The sequence below is a fragment of the Choloepus didactylus genome, chromosome 12 (assembly GCF_015220235.1).
Source record: "Choloepus didactylus isolate mChoDid1 chromosome 12, mChoDid1.pri, whole genome shotgun sequence".
Taxonomy (NCBI): Eukaryota; Metazoa; Chordata; class Mammalia; order Pilosa; family Megalonychidae; genus Choloepus; species Choloepus didactylus.
In genome coordinates, this window is record NC_051318.1 from 99,039,899 (window position 1) to 99,064,703 (window position 24,805).

A 24,805-nucleotide genomic window follows, 5' to 3' on the forward strand; every position below is an offset into this window, starting at 1 on the left:
AAAAAGACAGACAGGTATATCTGAAGGGAGGGATGTCAGAGCTGAAGTCTGGGCACTTTGGGGCCCTCCAACCAGGCCTTTACACTTTGCTTCCAGCCCCTCATCTGACTGCACAGCTCCAGCACAGCCCTGTTCTATGAGCCCCCTCATCCATCTGAGCCACCCAGAAAGCTAGTATTTCCATGGATCCCCAGAGTCCTGACCTGCTCTTGGTCCTGATCATTATAACCACTGCCATCAGTCTTACCTCCACTTGCTCAGTCACAAAACTAAAAGCAATTTACTTCAGGTATCTGTGTATCTCCTCCCTCTCTGAAATTAGTGGCGGCTCAAGCATTTATCTGACACTACTAAAAGTCTTTAGCTATGATGGTAGAGACAAAACAACAAACACACCAAAACCAAGACTTCGATCACCTAAACAGCCAGTGCCCCAAATTACCTTAGGTACACATTTTTCACTTAAAATTACTATTCCAATTTAGATATACTATGGACACTAAAATGTTTACATATATTTCTAGCTTTTTGTTTTACTTGTTACTACTTAGACAAATTAGATATAATTTTTATAACTTTTTTATTGTGGTAAAATATCTGTAACATAAATTTGCCATTTTAACCATTTTTAAGTGTAAATTTTAATGCAATTACACTCACAATATTGTGCAACTATTACCGCTATCTATTTCTAAAAAGGTATAAGTTCTTTTTAAGTGGTGTAAACATCCTACATCACTAGTACTTAATAAACTTCCTATCCATAGGTATAGTATTTTAATTAAAAGAACCAGCTTGGGAGACATGGCCTGGGTTTGACTCTCAGCTTAAACTCTTAGTAACTGAGTAACTTTGGGAAACTCCTTAACCTATTTTGAAACTTAGGTTCTTCATTTATAAGATGGGGCTAATAATACAGTACCAACAACATAAGGTTGCTTTAGGAATTAAATGAGTTAAGTGTTTGGAACTGTACGTGCATGTGGTATGTAGTCAATCCATGTCATCTATTATTATTGTCACTACTATCAGCCACTGCCCCTGCTACCTAACTGCACAAAACTCAAGTATATCTTTTTGCTTTCTCAAAAAAAAAAAAAAATTAAAGTGACTTTAGAAGTTTTAGAAAAACCTTTTTTTAAAATAATACATGAACAGCAAGAATAAGAAAATAGAAGCTAAATATTGAGAGTCATTGTCTATTAAAATTGCAAAACAGAAATGCCATGCTTTGACGGACAGCTTACTTCGAAGTCTATCAGCTGCAGGTTGGCAATCAGTGTCACCAGCAGCCCAGTGTTGTACAGCTCTTGCGCTAGCTGGGCCACTGCTTCTGTTGGGGGTTCCTTGTCACTTGTACCACACAGAATTTCTTTCATTGCTTGCAATGATTTTGACACTTCTTCTGAAGCCTAAAAGTTAAAACAAATAAGAATTTTCACGGTGCAAATAAAGAAAAACCTCATTTATTGGTTCCTGTTTAAATTTATAATCAGACAACGTTGTATGGCTACAAGCAAACAAAAACATAAACCATTTAGTAGGAACTGCTTTTTTTTTAATTTTGGGACATGTTACTAAAATTTATTTATGCAAAAATAATCTCTAGTATTAGTACTTGGGTAACATACTTGAAACAATCTTCCTTTAAACCGTACCCAGACATAGTCTGGTTTAACTAGCAGGTATAAATTTTACTCATGGAAAAGTACATTGACTCTGTCTTGAAGACTGAGCAGCAGTGACTAGTCTTCATTTAAAACATCGTTTAGTGAGGCTAAAGAATGGGGAGCAGTTGCTTATTATGAGCAAAATGTTCAACTAGGGTGAACTTAAATATTTGGAAATGGACAGAGGTGATGGTAGCACATTGTGAGAATAACTAACAGTGCTGAATGGTGTGTGAAGGTGGTGGAAAGGGGAAGCTCAGAGTCATGTATGTCACCAGAAGGAAAGTTGGAGGTTAAAAGATGGAAATGTATAAAACAGTGAATCTTGTGGTGGACAATGTCCGTGATTAATTGTACTAATACTAGAAATCTCTTTCATGAACTACAACAAATGTATGACATGATAACTAAGAAGTTAATAAGAGAGGGGCATATAGGAAAAAATATACCTATTGCAAACTATATACTACAGTTAGTAGTATTTTAATATTCTTTCATCAACAGTAACAAATGTACTATACCAAAACTATGAATCAATAATGGAGGGGGGGTTGGTTAGGAGTATGGGAGGATTTGAGCTTCCTTTTTTTGTCTTTATTTCTTTTCTGGAGTAATGAAAATGTTCTAAAAATTGAAAAAAAATCATTGTGGTGATGGATGCACAGCTGTATGATGATACCATGGGCAGTTGATTGTACATTTTGGATCTTTGGATAATAGTATGGTATGTGAACAATTTCAATAAAAAATAAAAAAATTTTAAAAAAACATCATTTGTTTTTTGTGGTTTTTTTTGTTTTTTTTTTTAAACAAATCCTTAGTTTCCTGATTTAACAGACTAAGTATAAAATCATAAGCTGGCAAAACTCGTAAACTTTCTTGTCAGTCTACTTATCACTCATACATAATCATTAGCTTCTCTGCTATCTATGAAACCTAAAAATAAAAAACAAAAAGAACTATAAATTTTAAAGAACAGGCAAACCCAAAGAGACAGAAAAGTAGATTAGTGGTTTGAAGGGCCAGGAAGAGAAGGGAATGGCAAATGACTGCTAACAGGTACAGGGTTTCTTTTTGGGGTGATGAAAATGTTCTGGAATTAGATAGTGGTGATGATTTCACAACCTTTGTGAAAATACAAAAAACTATTTAAGTGTATGCTTTAATATGGTGGATTTTATGGTAGGTGAATTATATCTCAATAACAAAATTAAAAATGATGGCTAGAGATGGGGAAAGGAACGCAGACTAATTTCGTTAACAATTTGATTTGCTGGATATTTTTAAAGAAATGTAGTTTGATTACTTTCAAGTATAGAATTGTAATTATTATAAATGAAGAAGGGAAGAAGCACAAGGCAAATTAAATAAAAATAATTCATAGCTGAATGGCATTACTTATAAAAAAAGTAATTTCCAGATACATTTTTATGGTCTGACTGAAGCAATCCTTAATTTATTAAAAGCTGGAATTTGTTGATTTTTAAATGGTAAGATCTACCCACAGAGGAAGACTTTAAACATACATGTGGGACTTAAGAATAATTATAAAGCAAACACCTGTGTGACCATTACCCAGGTTGAGAAATGGAACATATTTGGCATCCCAGAAGTCACCCAAATGCCCTCTTTCCAGCCTAGAAAGAAACACTGTTGTGACTTTTGTGACAATTATTTCTTTACCTTTCTTTACAGTTTTGTTATTCACGTTTATATCCCAAAACAGTATGGTTTAGTTTTGCTGACTTTTAACTTCATAGACTGGTACATGTGCCCTATTGTGATTTGCTTCCTTCATTCAACATTATAATGTGAGATTCATCCAGGCTGCTCCAGGTAGAGAGCTCTCAAATTTTCATTGCTCTGTGGCATGAAAATTCCACTGATGGCTGCGCCATGACATCGCTTTCAGTCCTGCCACTGATGGACATTTCTTTCCAATGAGGGGTTAGGATAAACAATAATGCTACGAATATTCTTGTATAAGTATCCTGGTGCGTACGTGCAAGACTATTTCTAGAGTTCATGCCTGGGGTGGAAGTGCAGGATTTTAGTGCATGTGCATCTTCATAGTTAACACAGAGTATCAGATTGATTTCCAAAGTGGTTAAACAAATTTATACTCCCACCAGAAGTGTATGGAAGTTCTCAGTGATCGCCATCCTCGTCAGCACTTAATGTCATCAGACATTCTCGTTTTTGTCAATTTGGCAGGTGTGTATGTTAAATTATTGTGGTTTTAATCGGCCTTTGTGGATTACTAATGCAAATGAGTATTTTTTATGGTTTTTCACTTTTTTCTCTTTTATGCCATTTAGATTTCCTTTTATGAAGGTCATTTTTTTTTTTTTCTATTTTGGCCAATATTTGTCTCCATATTACCAAGTACACTAGAATTAAAAATAGATAATTCTATGTCCCTTATAGAATCTATGATTCTACCATGTTCTGAGATAGAAAGGCAACTATGAATTCAAGGGCATGTATTTTACAGATATCTTGAATCTTGCCAGTAAACTAGTCACCTTAAGAGAAGATACTAACATGTAGGATCCAACTTCCCTTCCAAGGAATAAATAGAATACTAAAAGACCTTTCCTATGAGGTAGTCCTGCTCACCAGGGTCTTAAAATAATGATAAAAATTAGGTTCCAGTATAGTAAAATTTTTCAATTTTTAAATAAAATGCTTTTGCTTTTCATGTCAATATAACATTATACACTGATATTATCTCTTAGATCTTTAAGCACTATAGTGTAGAGGGACCTAAGTTCAGTCAGAGGCTCTAAATAGTGAACCAAGGGTTCAAGATAACAGACTAAACAATTCCAGAAGCATAAAACTTGAGATCAAATTAAATGTATTTATAGAGGCCCTATGTGCATATCACTGACAAATTTGGGATTCTTCATTGAGCTTTTATGTTGGTTTTGGCCTTTAAATACATGTATTTTTAAATGCTACTGCTTTGATTCATACCTTGTCTGTCTTTTTGTCTTGCTTTTCCAAAATGGCCATGTTGTCTTTCAGCGTTTTCACAATTTCTGCTGGATTTTTGTGTGATTTACTAAACAAGGGCATTTTTTTCAGGTATAGAAATCTCTTCTTCCAATATGGAATGCTAAAACAAACACATGAACAAAATGATATATTCAACTCAATATGCTTTGAATTGTTATATCAAACCATCTTATAAGTTTTCAGTAATATCAATTCAGTAATTTGTAAGATTGAAAGCTATCAAACTAAATGAGCCACATTTTATGGCCAAATTTAAATATTTCTAAAATATTTTAAGATAATTAAAAACTTTTACATAAAAGTTTTTGCTCTCTTTAAAAATTTTTCCTGCAGTAGAAACATAAGGATTATGTAAGAGTGGAAAAAAGTACTTGCAGAGTATAAGTTGAAATTTAAAACTAGGTATTTTGACTGTTGAAAAGTGTAATAATCATCATAATAATAGGACATACAAAACAAAAGTTGGATTAGGATCCATATATTACTGTAAAGCAATATTTTGAAAAGCATACCACTAACTACTACATGGCAATCACAAAATTGAAAGTAAAATTATATCAAATTTGTTCTTTATTTTTTCTTCAAATCTGCAGTTCGCCATATCCACTGATGACAAAGCCCCCTACATCCTCCCTTCTGGACTGCACCCTGCCATAGTGGAGGGGAAGTGGGGTGAGGAAAGGAGAATCAATTCTTGTTGTTGAAAATATCTATTTATATAGAGCAGAGAAAGTCAAATATGGGTGTCATTTCTTTAAGTGAACTAAAAGTTTAAGTACTAGGGGAAAAAAAATTTGTAACTGAAGGCTCCAGTTAGTAGAGGCATATTCATTTACTTAACATTTATAAACAAAAAAATTTCAAACATTACAGAAATAGGATGAAATAAATCAAAGGCTCCCATGACCCAACACCCCACAGATGACAACCACTTTCAGTTTAGTATATAGCTCACCAGAATTTTCCTATATAGATACAAATAAATATATTTGAAAAATTAAAATAGGATCATATTAAACAAAGTATTTTGCAACTTTTCCCCTTTTTTATATCTTGGATATCATTCTATGCAGTATTTTTAGAGCAATATAGTACTCTATTATACAGATACAATATAATTTATTTTACCAATAGCCTATTGATGGAAATTTAGGTCACTTCCATTTTTCCCCAATATTTCTCTAATTAATAATGCCACAATTAATCAATGAAGGAAGAATATTATAGGTGTGCACATGTACACACCGGCTATTTCCAAGGTAGAACTCTGGCTACTGCTCTGACTTGTTCATTCCCTTAGCTTCCCGTAGAGTGCCCAGATCTGGCTCCCCCTTTGCTGCAATCAATTCCTTCTCTGTTTAAGGTAACCAAAGTCAGTATCTGTTATTTGCAATCAAGAATCCCAGTCAGATATATATACATATATGTGCTATGAAATAGACATCAAAACTTGGTGTGAATTTTGGTGACAAGACACAAGACTTTAAAAAACAATTCCTGCTTTCCCCAGGGGTTAGGCACTGCAATTCATCTCAAAAGCTGGAGTTGATTGCAGTGGATGCTGAAAGTTGACACATATTCAAAGATAAAATATGTGAAGATCATCTGCAAATCTCAGTGGGGCAGTATCAGGTGCAAAAAAGTGAGTGTGTTAGTAGAACATGGGGTCTTGCCCCTTTATAAAATTCAAGGATAAAATTATAAAGATGTACTAGGCTTTTGTTTAATAACCAGACCCAAACATAAATAAGCAAAGGTAGAATGCATTTAAAAATTTACATAGTGGGAGGTGCTAAGTTTGAAACAGTCATTGGCTAGTCAGGCAGAACCAGCATGTGTTGTTTACTACCTGTGTGACCAGGGCACATTTTGTGACCTAAGACCCTGTAAGTTCTTCTCATCTGCAAAATGGGGATGATAACATCTCCCTCTTAGCGATGTTATGAGGAGTAAAGGGCCTTGCTCAGGGCCTCACATAAGTTAGGTACTCTGTAACTTTTGGCTGCTCTTATGGCAAAAAGTTACATGACATACATAACGAACTATTTCACTGAAGAGAATGGCATGATAATTGAGATATGATTCTGTTTTAATTAAATGTCCTAGACACTTCTGGTTCCTTAATTACACATTTTTCTCATTATTTTTAAAAAATATGTTTACTCTTTAGACATTTACTATTCAATGTTCAAATATTTAGAATTCAAACAGCTTTTCTAAAAGGAGGCTAAATACATTTGTATAATTGTTCTCTTTCTCCATGTAATTATAGTGCACTAAAGGGAAGATTTTTATTTGAACTGTAGGAATATCAACTAAATAATACTCTCCAACATCAAAACAAAGTACCAATTATGCTATGGTGTGTTTTTGTCCATTACCTGTTGCTCTGCTTTGTTCTCACTGTGCAAATGCTAATTCTGCTGCAAACACAAACATTTTCAGGACTTCCAGGTTAATATGGTAGATAGCCAGCATTTCCTGATTCACTCTCTCCCAAATATTCGTTTACCTGTTGGTTCGTTCACTTATTCATTTATTCATTGAACAAATAATCTGAGTATGTACTGAGCACAGGCATCTTGCTAATTACTAGGGATAGAGCCACAAATAAGAAAACCCTAATCTCTGCTCTTTGAAGCTCTTATTAAGTGGGAAAAGCAAACATTTTAGGGGGACGGGGAGTATATAACAGTTGTACATAAAACACATTATCTTCCCTTTAATACAGTATTCCTTTTTTTAAATTCATTATTTCCATACTTCAAATGTTCCTATTTACTGTTACAACAATAACATAAAATTAGTTTAACAATGTTTTAAAATTTCATAGGATCATTTTTCCTCAATTCTGAGACCCATCTTTTGAAGAAAATCAAAATCCATACTCCCAAACTATGCAGTTCCAGCCCCAAGATCCCTGCAAGTTGAGGTGGAACTCTCCTGCCTGCCCAAGTACCCCAAGACCCCACCCTCACACCCACTGAACACCTCCCCAGCTACCCTCAAACTCCAGGCAGCCCCTGCTACCCTCTGGGCCACCCTGCGGGTCACTGCCATATCATTAACCCCACCAGTCATTTAGGAAATGAGCCCACTGGCATTCAAAACCACCCACACAACAAACACAGCTACTCAAACCCCAGTCCTGAGCTGGAAACTGATCCATCGTATGAATCAGGACAAGTCGTCAGCCCTGCCTGGGTGCCATGTGTCCCATCTATAATATGAGGGCATTCTTGAAGCCCGACAGGGGCTCATCTTTAGAAATTAGACAGGCCATATACCATGACTGTCCATATCCTCTCCACTTCTTTGGCTCCTAGTATCCATCATGACCAGGGACACAGTGCTTCAGGTGGGGACAAAAGGGATGGAGAGTCCTGAGAATGGTGCCTTCTGGGGACAGAGAAGGAGTGGTAATTTTTCCATAATGTCCACTTCTCAGTTTTTAGAACATACGTTATATTCCAGTAAAACAGGCAGTAGGGACAGAAGAAGACACCATGCAGTCCAACAGATTGGCACTAGAAGAATGCCTCCTTGCACGGAAATTGTGTGAAAATTGGGCTACACACATCAACCTGCCCTCCAGTGTCAGCTCAGAGAGGGGACCACGTACCACACCAATGTCAGTGGACTGCTACCGGCCCTGTTGTACCTTTGGAGGGTGCTTAAAACTGAATAAAGAACAAACAATGTAGGTTCTATTTAGAAACAAACAAACAACTGTGGAGAGAAATGCCCTGTGGACTTGGACAGGAAAGTCTGCTTCTGAAATTAATTCTCTGTAGGAGATAGAAAGGATATAATTGAAAACAAAAAAAAGGACTTAGACAAAATGAGAGCTGGCTAAGACAAGAGACTGAAAACACATACCTGTATGTACACGGATGCATGTGCACACACAGACACTGTGTGGTTTGATTGTACTATGTCCCCCAAAACTCCACGGTCTTTGATGCAATCTTGTGTGGGCAGATGTACTAGTGTTGATTAAGTTGGAACCTTTTGGAACAGGTTGTTTCCATGGAGATGTAACCCACCCAACTGTGGGTGATAACTGATTAGATAATTTCCATGGAGGTGTGGCCCTGCCCATTCAGTGTGGGCCTTGATTAGTTCAGTGGAGCCCTATAAAAGCTCAAACAAAAAAGAGCTCACTGCTAGCTGCAACTTACAGAGATGTTTTAAAGACTTCCATTTAAAGCAGAGTTTAAAGCTGATGCTTTGGAGGTACTAGCCCAGAGTTTGCTCCAAGAAGTTGACTCAGAGACATTTTGGAGATGCCATTTTGAAATGCAACCTGGGAGCAAGCAAACACCAACCACATGCCTTCCCAGCTAACAAAGGTTTTTGGATGCCATCGGCCATCCTTCAGTGAAGGTACCCTATCGTTGATGCCTTATCTTGGATAGTTTATGGCCTTAAGACTGTAACTTTGTAATCAAATAAACCCCCTTTACAAAAGCCAATCCATTTCTGGTATTTTGCATTCTGGCAGCATTAGCAAACTGGAACAGACACCAAACACAGCACAGTATTCCAAATCTGCACAGAGCAGAGATACATGATGGAAAACTGAGAGCAACCAAAAGGTATCTAGTCAGTCAATCCACATTTATTCATTCAAAAAATATCTACTGAGTACCTATAATCTGCTAGGCATTGAAATTGAACTGCAAAATGAATATACCTCCAAGTACTTACAATATTGTAAAAGACACAGACATACAAGAGGTTCTCCCAGAATGCCAGAAAAGTCAAAGAAACTAAAATGATGCAGTGAGAAACACAGTGTATATAAGTAGAGATATGTAAATATGCTTCAGAGAGATGGAGAAGATGGAGTATCATCCTAAAAAAAACAGGCTTTAAAACAATGCGGGGAGGTGGAGGAAGCCCATAACAACAAACTGAACTAAAAATGGAGCAGACACAACGATCAGATATAACAGAAGAATATTTTCTTAAGCAGAAAAAGCTTCCAAACCTGATCATTGAAAGGTTTCTTTCTAGTTGAGATTAACGATGAAACCCAAATTCAGTATGTCTTGTGGCTTTCAAAAAAAACAAATACTCCTCTCTCAAAGCACGTTCAAACAAACCAACCAAAAAAAAAAAAAAAAACAAAAGGACAAAAATCAGGTTGTCTTTAGACTTTCACAAAACTAAATGCCATAAATCTACAGAGCTCCGAGAGGGAAAGACTGTAAGAATTAAATCTCTATCAAAGATATCATTTATTTGTGAACAGACCGTAGACACTTACTAAAAATTATACAAAAAGATGTGATGCATCGTGGGATGGAGAACATCTTCTTGACCAAAAAGGGGATGCGAAAGGATATGAAATAAGTTTCAGTGACTGAGAGATTCCAAAAGGAGATGAGAGGTCACTCTGGTGGGCACTCTTATGCACAATATAGACAACCCTTTTTAGGTTCTAATGAATTGGAATAGCTAGCAGTAAATACCTGAAACTATCAAACTACAACCCAGAACCCTTGAATCTTGAAGACGATTGTATAACAACGTAGCTTATGAGGGGTGACAATGTGATTGGGAAAGCCATGTGGACCACACTCCCCTTTGTCCAGTATACAGATGGATGAGTAGAAAAATGGGGGCAAAAAAAAAAGCACCCAGTGCTCTTTTTTACTTTAATTGTTCTTTTCCACTTTAATTTTTATTCTTATTTACTTTCGTGTGTGTGGTAATAAAAATGTTCAAAAATTAATTTTGGTGATGAATGCACAACTATATAATGGTACTGTGAACAACTGATTGTACTCTTTGTATGACTGCATGGTATGTGAATATATCTCAATAAAATTGAATTATTAAAAAAAAAAGATGTGACATAATCAAGCCCACAAAGAGCCTAACAAAATAAATGCTAAAACTCAGAAATAGTTCTTGAAAGGGAGCCTTTATGATGTTGGCTGCACATGTGGGAGAGTTAGAATCTACAAATGTAATTCATTCATATGGGAATAAAAATACCTAAGAATTCAACTTAAGATATTAAACAGTAAACTACCCTAAAAAACTCCAAGTAAAGAAGGAAGGAAATAATAAGAATAGAAGTAGAAATAAATGAATCTGAAAAGTAAAAGGAAATCTCTGGTAACTACGTGGGTCCTGCTTGTGGTGATGCGCTTGTCTGCCCCGGCTACAGTGACTATTTCACAGAAGGGCTGACATAGTTAAGCTGGTCAAAATCCTTTGGGTGCTACCCCATGGTATTTTAATTTAGTTTAAGTAAAATATTTTGGGCATATAGAAGAAATAGAGGAATATGTTGATACTGATCAAAAGCAGTGGGTCCTCTGCCCGATGCATTCAAATGACGAATTCCTGAGACACCGGGGTTTCAAAGAGAGAGTTTATTGCTAAGCACAAAGCAGGAGATCAGACGGCCTATCAGCCTAAAAATCTTTCTCCCCAACTGCTATAACTCTGATAGTTTTATAGTAACAAAACATGGGCAGGTTTTAGGATAATGAGCACAATGGCCCAAGATGACAAAGTTAGAGATGATCTAATTATTGAGCATGTGCAGACTGATTACATGCTTAGCCACACAACATATATAAGAAAGTGGGAGCCTTAATATGATGATGGGTAGGATTTTTAGTATTATAATGAGGTACAGGTCATCTGTAGGTTAAAGTTGAAGCTACTGTACTTGTCAGGAAGGCTCATTCTGGTTAGATCCAGCTCTGTCTACCAAGATAGTTCTGGAATTGGGGTGGATTAGTTCTGGGCTAACTCAAGGTCCTTCATTAATTAGCATTAGGGGCTGTCTTTAATGTTCATAAGACTCTAAAGTTGAAAAACAGGACAAGGGGGTAAAAGTGGGGGTTAGTCACAAGGTTTTTACAGTCACAAGACAAAGGTTATATGGCTATACAAGCATTATAATAGATCAAGGCAGCTGGATTACAGTTCAGAAATTTCAGGTATTTCCCTCTGGCTATTCTAATTACTAGAAAGTAAAAAGAAATAATCTATATAATGATCCTGTAATCATAATCATTTGTTAAATCCTAACTTCTCAGTTACAATGTCCCAAGTGCCTGTATATTTACCACCCAGCTTAAAAATGTAAAACAAATGAAACAATTCATATCCCTGTTCCCTTTCCCCTAATCTCATTCTGTATGTTTATCATTTATTCTTCCTATATGTAGTTTCACACTTTGACTATCTATAGACAAAACATGGTGTTGTAGTGCATGCTTTAAAGCTTTATAGAAATGGTATCACACTGTCAGTTTTTTTTTTTTTTTTTTTTTGCTCAACACTATTTTTGAGATTTATTCATGTCCATACACACATCTCTAGTTTATGCATCTTAACTGCTGTATGGCATCCCCATTGTATTTCTATACCATGGTTCGTTTACCAATTCTCTGGTTTCCAGTTATTTTCAGTTGTTTACTATTAAACATTATAATATAGATTCTTTTACAAGTTTCTTTGTATATTTATATGAGAGTTTCTCCAGAGAAGTGGTTTCAACATTTTTTTTACATTGACTTGGATTAAGAAATGCATTTTACTTTCTGACCCAGGACAGAGGAATACATAAATGATTGTGTAATTTTACTGAAACAATACCTGCCCTCTGATATTTTCCATCCTATTCTATTTATTCTATCCTATATCATATAAAAAGTGCTGATTACTATCTGTTAAATTGACTTCACTATCTGTTAATGAATTACAATCTGAAGTCTGAAAATCACTGCTCTAAAGTAGATTTAAGGGGGTAAAAAGTATGCTCATCTTTACTAGATATGGCCATCCTGTTTTCTGAAGTTCTCAGATAAATTTACTCTCCCACCTGCAGTGCACAAGCCCTAGTTGTCCTCTATCTTTTCCCACAATTGAAACTGCCAGAACTTAAAATGTTTGCCAAGATGATGGCTGTAAAATAATATCCCTTTACTGTTTTAATTTGTGGTTCTCAAATAACTGAAGAGAACGGGCACTTTTTTATACCCTTATTGGCTACTCAGCTTCCTTGTTCTATAAATTCCCTATTCCTATATTTTGCCCATTTCTTTTAGGTGCTGAAAAAAACAATACCAGCTGCCAAATCTAATTAATGTTGTCCCTCACTATAAATGTAAATCACAACAAAGAATCACCAGGCATTTGAGGAAAATCAAGAAAATGAGAAAGAAATAAAAATATAAACAAAGCCTGGAGGTGGGGGAGATACTAAAAGCAGCAACTAGAAAAATATTTATATTTACATAGTATTCCCCAAGATATGATTTGCTATCACACCCATAAAATAAAAACAAGCTGCTATGAAAAACAAGTAAACAGTGAACAAGAAAACATTCTTAGAACTAAAATCAGCATGATTAAATAAAAAATTCAGTAGAATGGCTGACTGGTAGAATGGTTCAAAATTGAAAAACGAATTAGCAACTTGAAGACCAAGCCATGGAAATCTCCTGGAATGAAAAGCAAAATACAAGTAAAAACAAAGATGAAATAATTCAAAGCAATATGCAGGATAGACTGAGAGAGCTGTTACTAACTACAGAGACATTCTTAAACTAAGAAACAGGAGATACCTGACAAAGAGAATAACACAGAAAACAAGAGAGAAAACAATGGACAATAATTTCCTTTGCTAAAGTAAGGCACAAGCCTTCAGATATAAGTTAGTGGTTATCATTCAAAGGGAATGACAAAAAAATAAAAATAAAACGATTCAAATATACATTCTGAAATTTCTGAACACTAAGACTAAAGACAAATCCTGTAAACTTCCATGCCAGGGGTGGTGGGGAGTAGGAAATCCATAGTAGTTCCTAAGGACCAGACTCTAGGAGTAGAAGTAGGGTTTATAACTTGACACCAAATGCTAAAGACAATGAAGCACTGTTAACACAGTTTCTAGGGTAAAAGAGTCTTAACCTAGAATTCTCTACCCAGACAAACTATTTATTAGGCATGTGTGAAGGTGTAACCAAGAAGTTAGGATTCAAAAAAATGATTGATTACTGAACCGTTATATAGATATTTCTTTTTTACTTATTAGAATAGACAGAGGGAATACATGAAATTTCTTAATTGTAACCCAGGTGCCTTGATCTCTGATAGTGATTGTATAACCATATAGCCTCTACCTTGGATTGTAAAAACCTTGTGACTGACCCACACTTGTACTCTCCTTATCCTGTTTTTCAACTTATGATTGCTCAAGACAGCCCCTCATGTTTATTAATGAAAGACCTTGAGTCAGCCCAGAACTAACCCACCCCAATCCAAAACTATCTTGCTAGATGAAGCTAGATCTAACTAAAATGATAAAACGATCAGTTACTGCAGTTCAAGGAAAGAGATTGTTAGGCCCACAGGACATCTAATCTCCTGCTTCGTGCCTAGAAATAAATTCTTTTTCTCTTTGAAACCCTGGTGTCTCATTAAGCTTATTGGGCAGAGAATCCACTGCTTTTGATCGGTTTCAACTGGCGACCCAGATGGGACCAAGGTTCCTAAGAAGGAGTATGACTGCCTGAAGTTTGGGAGCCCCAGTGGGACTGGTGGGCACAGTAATTGAGACTCTTGCAGCTGCTAGACTCTTTTGGTCTAGAGACTCAACACTGGGTCTTTGTCTGCTCTGCCAGCCCTTGGCACCTTAAAAAGCTTCAAAGAGAGAAACTGTTCCCAGCTCCACCTCCAGACATCAGACTGGGTGAGTGTGTCTTCGAGGTAAAAGTTGGTTTGAAGGTTAGTATGGGGGTTTGAGTCCCCTGGACCTGGGTTTGAGCCTGGGCCCTGCTTCTAGAATGATCCCCCTTTACTCTGACATCAACACCTTTCTGAGTACCATTCTGTAAAAGGTTGAGACCCTGATCTGAATTTGTCTGTTGAGTGTACTCCTAAAAAATAAGTAATCCAACAATTAATTTGGTATTTAATAAAATTTAGTAAGTGTATGATGTCTGCTTAACTGTTAATTGGCATGTTACTTCTAAATAGTAAGTGTTTAGTGCCTGTTTGTTAATCAGTGTGTTCAGTTTAGTTATTAATTGGTGGGTTACTTAAACATATAGTAAGTGTTAAAAGTCTATTTAAACTTATTAGTTGGTATGTTATTGCATTTATATTGTTCAAGTGTTCCTAACTGGTTACTAACTGCAGAAATTCTTTAAAATGGGAAATTCTAATTCTAACAGCATTCCTGAATATAGCCCTTTGTGCTATATTTTACAAAAATTTGCAAGATTTTAGTTATGAACCTACGAAAAAATACAACAGAAAAGAGTTTATTTCTGTTACACAGTCTGGCTTCAATACAATTTAGAATCAGGAAAGAAATTTTCTGAAAATGTTTCTATAGAAAAGGATATTATATTAGTTACGGTTCTTCTGCAAAAGAAAGGAGAAATTGGATGAGATTATGTATATTCAATCATTTATTTGTCTCTCTCAAAAGTATATTTCCATGTTTCTGTTTTTGTGTGTGTGTGACTTTCTATTTGTGTCTGCTTGTTCAATCTACATTTCCATACCTCCAGATGGTAATCACAAATTAACAAAAAAATTCTTAAAGAGCTCTATCCAAATTGTTTAAAGATAAACAATCACTTTTATACTTTTATATATCTAGTATCCCTGGAGTCCTAGAGAAAAAGGAAAAAAAAAAACACCCTCTAGGTACCAGGGCTCAAGGCCTTAATTGACTTACTGTAAAAAAAAAAAACCTGGGCATTGGAAAGAAACACCCAAATGGAATTTCCCAAAGCCAGCAGAGAGCTGCCTCAGGAAACAGCAAAGACTTTCCCAATTGTCTGGGTCACAACTTTAAGTGAAATACTCTAATAATTGAAAAAAATTCAAAGAAGGGCTTAGGAACTCTCATCAACACTAAGGCCACCTTAGGGGTCTTAAGTCCCACCGCCCTCATTTAAAACTTTTAAAACCATGTTCAACAGACCATGCCACATGATTTTTGTCTCACCTCTCCCTGCTCCCAGGGCCTAACCAGTAAGTCAGCTATGTGGGAATGGCTGGGTACAGAAAAATGGGGGAGGTGCATGCTTGGTTTAAAATTCTTTCTACTGAGCCTGGAGATTAGAAATGGTAGGTACAGAAGAAATGCTGCAGAATAGGCCATGTTTATTCTAAAAGAATTCCCCAATTAAAGTTATTTTTTTCAGTAATACCTTTGCAATGATAACCATGATAAACAAATCATTATTAAAATATAAACAGCCTTTGGATAGGAGTAATTGAATAAGATCTAATTGCTAAATTTCCGTAAGTAAAAGAAAATGTCCTTGAGAGCTATGGAAAATTTTCCTGGATTTATGCTTGGGACAAGTTAAACAATTGTACTATATTTTCCAGAGCTTGACAGTCAATATACTTTGAGGTTGTTCATAAATTTAGTATATTATGAAAACAAAGAGCTTTTTCTTAGCCTCCAATAGAAGGAATAAAAAAGCAAACACAGCATAAAACATTGCAATGACAAAGTCTACTCCTAAACGTTTTCCTGATGACTTTTTGAATAAAAAAAAATACAGTTTTATTCTACTTAAAAGTTCTCCCAAAATTTATATAAGTTTACCAATAAAATAAGCTGGCATTATATCTATCAGATCTTTATTACGTCAAAAAAATGTAAGTTTGTGTTTAATGAAATTATTCTGACAAAAACTTTATTTAAAAAATAATTATGTTTTATAGGATGTTTAAAGACAGTATCAGAGATCTTTTTGGTAACTTAAAGTATGCAGGTATATAAAATATACAAAATGTTCTTTGTTAAAGAAAAGTGTGTAGTTCTATACTCGAGAATGTGTAAGACAAAGGCTGAGTGAATACGGAAAGTTGTAGAAAGTTTGTGAAACTGAATTTTGTTTGTTGTAGTCATTACTGATTACAAGACCTGAATGGATATGGAGAGCTGCAGAGGTTTTTGAAAGTGAATTCTTTCTGTCAGAGTCAATGCTGACCAAAAATTTGATAGACCCATTTATAATATTATTAAAGAGCTTTTGGGTCAAACTGTGTATTCATACAAAACTGGGGTTTATTTTTGTCTCTGTTAAAATAATGTGGATTGTTGGTATGCTCTTATTGAAAGGTTATAAAGTGTTTTCTTAACCATTTTAATACTCTGGACAACAAAGATTTTATATTATATGAGAATAATCCTTGTTGATGTTTCTGTTGACTTTATCATCCTTTATTTCAGAAGACAAGTCTTCTCAATTTTAAGGGAAAACTGTTGCAAAGGATTTGTTCATTCACCCTGCAAAAGTGAGGTGCTAAAATAGTCAACATATTACATAGAAAGCGTTTAGGAAGTATTCCAATAATTAAAAGGGATTTTCTCTCCTTCTCTTAGTTAAATTTGTATGTATAAAATTCCTAAAGACTTGACAATGTTTTCACTGTCCATGTTATATCCCAATACTGATCTGCATGATGTTAGACAACAGTATGAGGTTATTAGTCATGGTTTAGTTATTCTTAGAAGAAAGGTTACAGATCATGAAAACAACCAAATTTACTTGTTAGTTGCACTACTTTGTTCTAATGTTATGAAACATTTCTGTAATGGTGAAGCTAAGCCCACTAATAATTAATGCCTAAGAGTCATCCCCAGAGAACTTCTTTTGCTGTTCAGCTGTGGTCTGTCTCTCTAAGCCAAACTCTGCAAATAAATACACTACCTTCCCCACTACATGGAACCTGACTTCCCATGGTTGTTAAGTCTTCCTGGCAATGAGGGACAGGACTTTCAGGGATGAGTTCTGGCATCACAGAATTGGCAGTATTTTCTTGACCAGAAAGGGAGAAATAAATAAAACAAAATAAAGTGTCAGTAGCTAAGAAATTTCAAATAGAGTCAAGAGGTCATTCTGGAGGTTACTCTTATGCCAGTTTCAACCAGATATTGCAAACTGCCACAGCACGCCAGCCCCAATCAACAGTGTTCCTGAAAAACCTAAAGAATACCCTGGGCTCCATCTAAGCCTCTTTAAAAGTTTTACTTACTAAGTTTATTTTTCAGAGATTTAAAGCCTCTGGACTGTTCCTATGCCAGATAAGCCCTGGAACCCAGAGTTACTGGTCTCTCCAAGAATAACAGCCAGTTTCATTCCTCTACTCTATAATGTTGATGCCCTTTTTCAGCAGGAAGAAGTTAGAATCATCATCACCCAGATTTCCCTCAAGATTGAGAGAATGATCAAATGAGAGGAGAAGTTGTAACAGGATTTAATAAACAATTACGACTACTGAATTATTCTATAGATACTTCTGTTTACTTTGTAGTACATTAGAATAGACAGAGGGAAATACATGAAACTTCTGAACTGTAAACCCAGCAGCTTTGATCTCTGATAGACTGTATAACTATATAGCCTTTATCTTTTGATTGTAAAAACCTTGTGACTAACCCCCGCTTGTACCCCTCTTATCCTGTTTTTCAGCTTCAGAGTCTTATGATCACTAAAGACAACCTCTAATATTTATTAATGAAAGGTCTTGAGTCAGCCCAGAACTAACCCACCCCAATCCAAAACTATCTTGCTAGATGAAGCTAGATCTAACTAAAATTGGACTATAAAACCATCAGAGTTACTGCAGTTCAGGAGACATATTTTTAGGCCAATAGGTCATCTGCTCTCCTCCTTCGTGCCTAGCAATAAGCTCTTTCTCTCTTTGAAACCCCAGTGTCTCAGGAATTGATCATGTGATTGCATTCGGGAGAAAACCCACTGCTTCTGATCAGTATCAAGGGTGAAGTAAAATTACCTAAGAATAGAGACGAAGAAGGAGTAGTGGGAAGAGAAAGAAAGGAGGAAGGAGAAACAGGAAAATAAGAAAATAGTGCAAACAAGATATAGAGCTCAGTAAGGAAATTTATAGTTAAGTCTAAATGAAGGGTGATAATGTGTCTATGAAGCTTAATATAATTGTCAAAACCAATATTTCTAAATTATTTTCATAGAGGTAACATGTAACAAAAATAACAATCTAGAAAAAATACAAATAAGTAAAATCTTTCTTAGTTTCTATACTTTGAAATGCTAAGTATATTTGTTTGTCAAGTATTTATCCAACCTGTCAAATTCTTTTAATTTAAGTCTCTGGGTTTTCTAAAATCATGTCATTCACAAAATAAGATAATTTTGTCTCTTCTATGCTTGCTAAAAATTTAACGGTGACCACTAGAATAACAGAAGTAGGATGCAGAAACTTCAACCTTCAGAGGGGGAAAAGGGAATAAAAATAATTTTACCAAATCAGCCAGAATCAGGAATGGAAGGGGGAAGAGAAGAAAGTGATATTTAGTAAATAGAGAATATAAAACAATATAGAAAGAATAAGAGTAAATACCAGTGGGTGGGCAAGATGGCGGAGTGGTGAAGTGTAGGTTTTAGTTACTCCTCCAGGGCAGTAGATAGAAAATCAGGAACTGCATGGACCGGACACCACAGACCAATTTGACTTTGGGCATACTTCATACAACACTCATGAATGCATGCATGGAACAGCTGAGATCAGCGAAAGCTGAAAGTTCTCGCAGCCAGGGGACCCATGCCCCTCCATGCCAGGCTCAGTCCCATCAGAGGAGGGGCCATCAGTGCTGAGAATGATGAGGGAGAACTACAGTTGCAGCTCTTATCAGAAACTCATTCTACTGATCCAAACTCCCAACATAGATAGACTGAGACCAGACACCAGAGAATTCGGGAGCAGTCAGCGGTGGAGAGGAGATAAGGATAGCGAAAACAGCAAGGAAAACCCAAAAATAAAAGCAGAGACTTTATGGAATTCTGGTGAACATAGAACTGGGAAGGGCAGGTCTCAGGCAGAGTCAGGCTCATATGCAAATCCAGAAGGTGAGTTTCATTGTCTGAAGAGCTGGTTTCTCTGCTCCCTTGATCATTCCTTAATGGCCCTAATCTCCTTGTCTCTTAGCATTTCAATAGCCCATTAGATCTGCAAGGAGGGCCCTTCCTTTTTTTTTTTTTTTTTATCTTTTTCTAAAACAATTACTCTAAGAAGCCCATTACAGAAAGCCTCAAAGACTTGCAATTTGTCCCAGACAAGAGCAGAGCTAAGAGAGCTCTGAGACAAAAGGCAACAAGTCCAGTGGCTGAGAAAATTTGCTAAACACCACAAGTTCCCAAGAAAAGGGAGGCGTCCCTTACAGCCATCTTCCCGGTGGGCTGGGAATGCTCCTGCCTGGCACCAGCTCCACAGCCCAGAGCTGCCCCAAACAACCCAGGGTAATGGGAATTGTTTCCAACAACACATGCACACACCACAATATCGGGCATGGACAATAGCCTTTCCCGCACCCTCAGCTAACTGTCCCAGAGCTGGGAAGGCAGAGCTATGTGAAAAGGGGGAAATTAACATACCCCATTCAGCCATCCTTTCAGCAGACTGGGAACGCCCCTACAGAGCCTTGCAGCCCAGAACCTCCCTTGGGGGATGGCGCTCACTTATGACATAGCACAGTCATCCCTCAGCAGAGGACCTGGGAGTGCATGGCTTGGAAGAGGAACCCACTCACAAGTCCCAGGGACCATACGCCAATACCAAGGACTTGCAGCTCAGCAGCAGAGAGAAACTGTGGCGAGACTGAACTGAAGGATTAGACTATTGCAACAGCTTTAAACCTCCAGGAACACCTGGGAGATTTGATTATTAAAGCTGCCCCCCCTCCCTAACCGCTCAGACACATGCCCCATAAGCAGTGTTGGCAACACCAACTACATATGCAAGCTTGGTGCACCAATTGGACCCCACAAGACTCATACCCCCACTCACCATGAAGACAAAGTGGGGGAGAACTGGCTTGAGGGGAATAGGAGGCTCGCGGACACCAAGTGATGGTTAGTTAGAGAAAGTGTACTCCACAAAGCTGTAGATCTGACAAATTAGAGATAAGGGTTTGAATCAGTCTACATATCCTAAAAGAACCCTATCGAGTTAAGCAAATGCCAAGAGGCCAAAAACAACAGAAAATTTTACAGCATATGAAAAAACCAGACGATATGGATAACCCAAGCCCAAACACCCAAATCAAAAGATCAGATGAGACACAGTACTTGGAGCAATTAATCAAAGAACTAAAGACGAACAATGAGAGCATGGCACAAGATATAAAGGACATGAAGAAGACCCTAGAAGAACATAAAGAAGAAATTGCAAGAGTAAATTAAAAAATAGATGATCTTATGGAAATAAAAGAAACTGTTGACTAAATTAAAAAGATTCTGGATACTCATAGTACAAGACTAGAGGAAGCTGAACAGTGAATCAGTGACCTTGAGGACAACAGAATGGAAAATGAAAGAACAAAAGAAAGAATGGGGAAAAAAATTTTAAAAATCAAAATGGACCCAGGGATATGATAGATAACATAAAACATCCAAATATAAGACTCATTGGTGTTCCAGAAGGGGAAGAGAAGGGCAAAGGTCGAGGAAAAGTATTCAAAGAAATTGTTGGGGAAAACTTCCCAAATCTTCTAAACACCATAAATACAAAAATCATAAATGCCCAGTGAATTCCAAATAGAATAAATCAAAATAAACCCACTCCAAGACATATTCTGATCACACTGTCAAATACAGAAGAGAAGGAGAAGTTCTGAAAGCAGCAAGAGAAAGGCAATTCAACACACAAAGCGAACAGTATAAGACTAAGTGGTGACTACTCAGCAGCCACCATGGAGACAAAAAGGCAGTAGCATGACATATTTAAAATTCTGAGACAGAAAAATTTCCAGCCAAGAATACTTTATCCAGCAAAGCTCTCCTTCAAATTTGAGGGAGAGATTAAATTTTTCACAAACAAATGCTGAGAGAATTTGCTAACAAGAGATCTGCCCTACTTGAGATACTAAAGGGAGCCCTACTGACAGAGAAACAAAGAAAGGACAGTGAGATATGGAGAAAGGTTCAGTACTAAAGAGATTCAGTATGGGTACATTAAAGGACATTATGAGAGAGAAGGGAAAAAATATATCTGACAAACATAAACCAAAGGATAAGATGGCTGATTCAAGAAATGCCTTCACAGTAGTCACGTTGACTGTAAATGGATTAAACTCCCCAATGAAAAGATATAGATTGGCAGAATGGATTAAAAAAAAAAGAACCATCAATATGTTGCATACAAGAGACTCATCTTAGACATAGGGACACAAAGAAATTGAAAGTGAAAGGATGGAAAAAATATCTCATGCAAGCTACAGACAAAAGAAAGCAGCAGTAGCAATACTAATCTCAGATAAAATAGACTTTAAATGCAAGGATGTTAGGAGAGACAAGGCCACTACATACTAATAAAAGGTGCAATTCAACAAGAAGAAAGAACAATCATAAATGTTTATGCACCCAATCAAGGTGCCACAAAATACATGAGACAAACACTGGGAAAACTAAAAGAAGCAATTGATGTTTCTACAATAATTGTGGGAGACTTCAATACATCACTCTCTGCTATAGATAGATCAACCAGATAGAAGACCAATAAGGAAACTGAAAACCTAAACAATCTGATAAATGAATTGGATTTAACAGACATATATAGAACATTACATCCTGCGCCAGTCTGAATGTATTATGCCCCCCAAATGCCATTATCTTTGGTGTAATCTTGTGTGGGCAGACCTATCAGTGTCAATTAGATTGTAATTCTTTGCGCCCCACCCAACTGCGGGTGATGACTCTGATTGGATAATTTCCATGGAGGTGCTGGCCCACACATTCAGGGTGGGTCTGAATTAAATTACTGGAGTACTATGTAAGATCAGACAGGACCAAGCTGCTACAGCCAAGAGGGACACTTTGAAGAAAGCATAGGAGCTACAGATGAGAAACAGTTTGAAGATGGCCATTGAAAGCAGACTCTTGCTCTGGAGAAGCTAAGAGAGGACAAACACCCTAAGTGCAACTAAGAGTAACATTTTTGAGGAACTGTAGCCCAGAGAGGAACGTCCTGGGAGAAAGCCATTTTGAAACCAGAACTTTGGAGCAGACGCCAGCCACATGCCTTCCCAGCTAACAGAGGTTTTTCAGACACCACTGCAATCCTCCAGTGAAGGTACCCGAATGTCGATGCATTCCCTTGGATGGCCTTAAGACTATAACTGTGTAACCAAATAAACCCCTTTGTATAAAAGCCAATTCATTTCTGGTGTTTTGCATTCTAGCAGCATTACCAAACCAGAACACATCCCAAATCACCAGGATACACATTCTTCTCTAGTGCTCACAGAACATTCTCCAGAATAGATCATATGCTGGGAAATAAAACAAGCCTCAATAAATTTAAAAATATTGAAAGTATTCAAAGCACATTCTCTGACCACAATGGAATATCACTGGAAGTCAATAACCATCAAAGACAAAAAATTCACAAATACCTGCAGATTAAACAACACGCTCCTAAAAAATCAGTGGGTTGAAGAAGAAATAGCAAGAGAAACTGCTAAATATAGAGAGATGAATGAAAATGAGAATACAAAATACCAAAACATATGGGATGCAGCAAAAGCGGAACTGAGGCGGAAATGTATAGCACTAGATGCATACATTAAAAAGGAAGAAAGAGACAAAATCAAAGAACTAATGGAGCAACTGAAGAAGCTAGAAAATGAACAGCAAACCAATCCTAAACCAAGTAGAAGAAAAGAAATAACAAGGATTAAAGCAGAAATAAATGACATAGAGAACAACAACAACAAAAAAATAGAATAAATAACACCAAAAGTTGGTTCTTTGAGAAGACAAACAAGATTGGCAAGCCCCTAGCTAGACTGACAAAATCAAAAAGAGAGAAGAACCATATAAACAAAATAATGAATGAGAAAGGGACATTACTGAGGATACCAAAGAAATTACAAAAATTATAAGAGGATACTATGAACAACTGTATGGCAACAAACTAGATAATGTAGAGGAAATGTACAATTTCCTGGAAACATATGAACAACCTAGACTGGCCAGAGAAGAAACAGAAGACCTCAATCAATCACAAGCAAAGAGATACACTCAGTCATCAAAAAGCTTCCCACAAATAAATGCCCAGAGCCAGATGGCTTCACAGGGGAATTCTACCAAACTTTCCAAAAACAACTGACACCAATCTTACTTAAACTCTTTCAAAACATTGAATAAAATGGAAGAGTACCTAACTCATTTTATGAAGCTAACATCAATCTAATACCAAAATCAGGCAAAGATGCCACAAAAAAGGAAAACTACAGGCCTATCTCCCTAATGAATATACATGCAAAAATCCTCAACAAAATACTTGCGAATCGAATCCAAAGACACATTAAAAAAATCCTACACCATGACCAAGTGGGGTTCATTCCAGGCATGCAAGGATGGTTCAACATAAGAAAATCAATCAATGTATTACAACACATTAACAAATCAAAAGAGAAAAATCAAATGATCATCTCAATAGATGCTGAAAAAGCATTTGACAAAATTCAACATCCATTTTGGATTAAAACACTTCAAAAGGCAGGAATTGAAGGAAACTTCCTCAATATGATAAGAGCATATATAAAAAACCCACAGCCAGCATCATACTCAATGGTGAGAGACTGAAAGCCTTCCTTCTAAGATCAGGAACAAGACAAGGATGCCTGCAGTCACCACTGTTATTCAACATTGTGCTGGAAGTGCTAGCCAGGACAACCCAGCAAGACAAAGAAATAAAAGGCATCCAAATTGGAAAGGAAGAAGTAAAACTGTCATTGTTTGCAAATGATATGATCTTGTACCTGGAAAACCCTGAGAAATCGACGATACAGCTACTAGAGCTAATAAACAAATTTAGCAAAGTAGCGGGATACAAGATTAATGCATATAAGTCAGCAATGGTTCTAAATACTAGAAATGAACAAATTGAAGACACTCAAGAAAAAGAAACCATTTTCAATAGCAACTAAAAAGATCAAGTACCTAGGAATAAACTTAACCAAAGATGTAAAAGACCTATACAAAGAAAACTACATAACTCTACTAAAAGAAATAGAAGGGGACCTTACAAGATGGAAAAATATTCCATGTTCATGGATAGGAAGGCTA

General features: G+C 36.5%; 1 protein-coding gene across 1 annotated transcript in view; it reads right to left on the reverse strand.

Annotated features, from left to right (window-relative positions):
• Positions 1 to 24,805, reverse strand: part of LOC119506926 (calcium-binding protein 39-like) — a 108,203-nt gene that overhangs the window by 72,209 nt on the left and 11,189 nt on the right. Inside the window, exons 2-3 of the mRNA XM_037799933.1 lie at positions 4,650 to 4,791; positions 1,248 to 1,412 (exon numbers count right to left, since the gene is read on the reverse strand). Coding sequence (XP_037655861.1) covers positions 1,248 to 1,412; positions 4,650 to 4,751 — 267 coding nt within the window. The 5' untranslated portion in view covers positions 4,752 to 4,791. The remainder of the gene's footprint in view (positions 1 to 1,247; positions 1,413 to 4,649; positions 4,792 to 24,805) is intronic.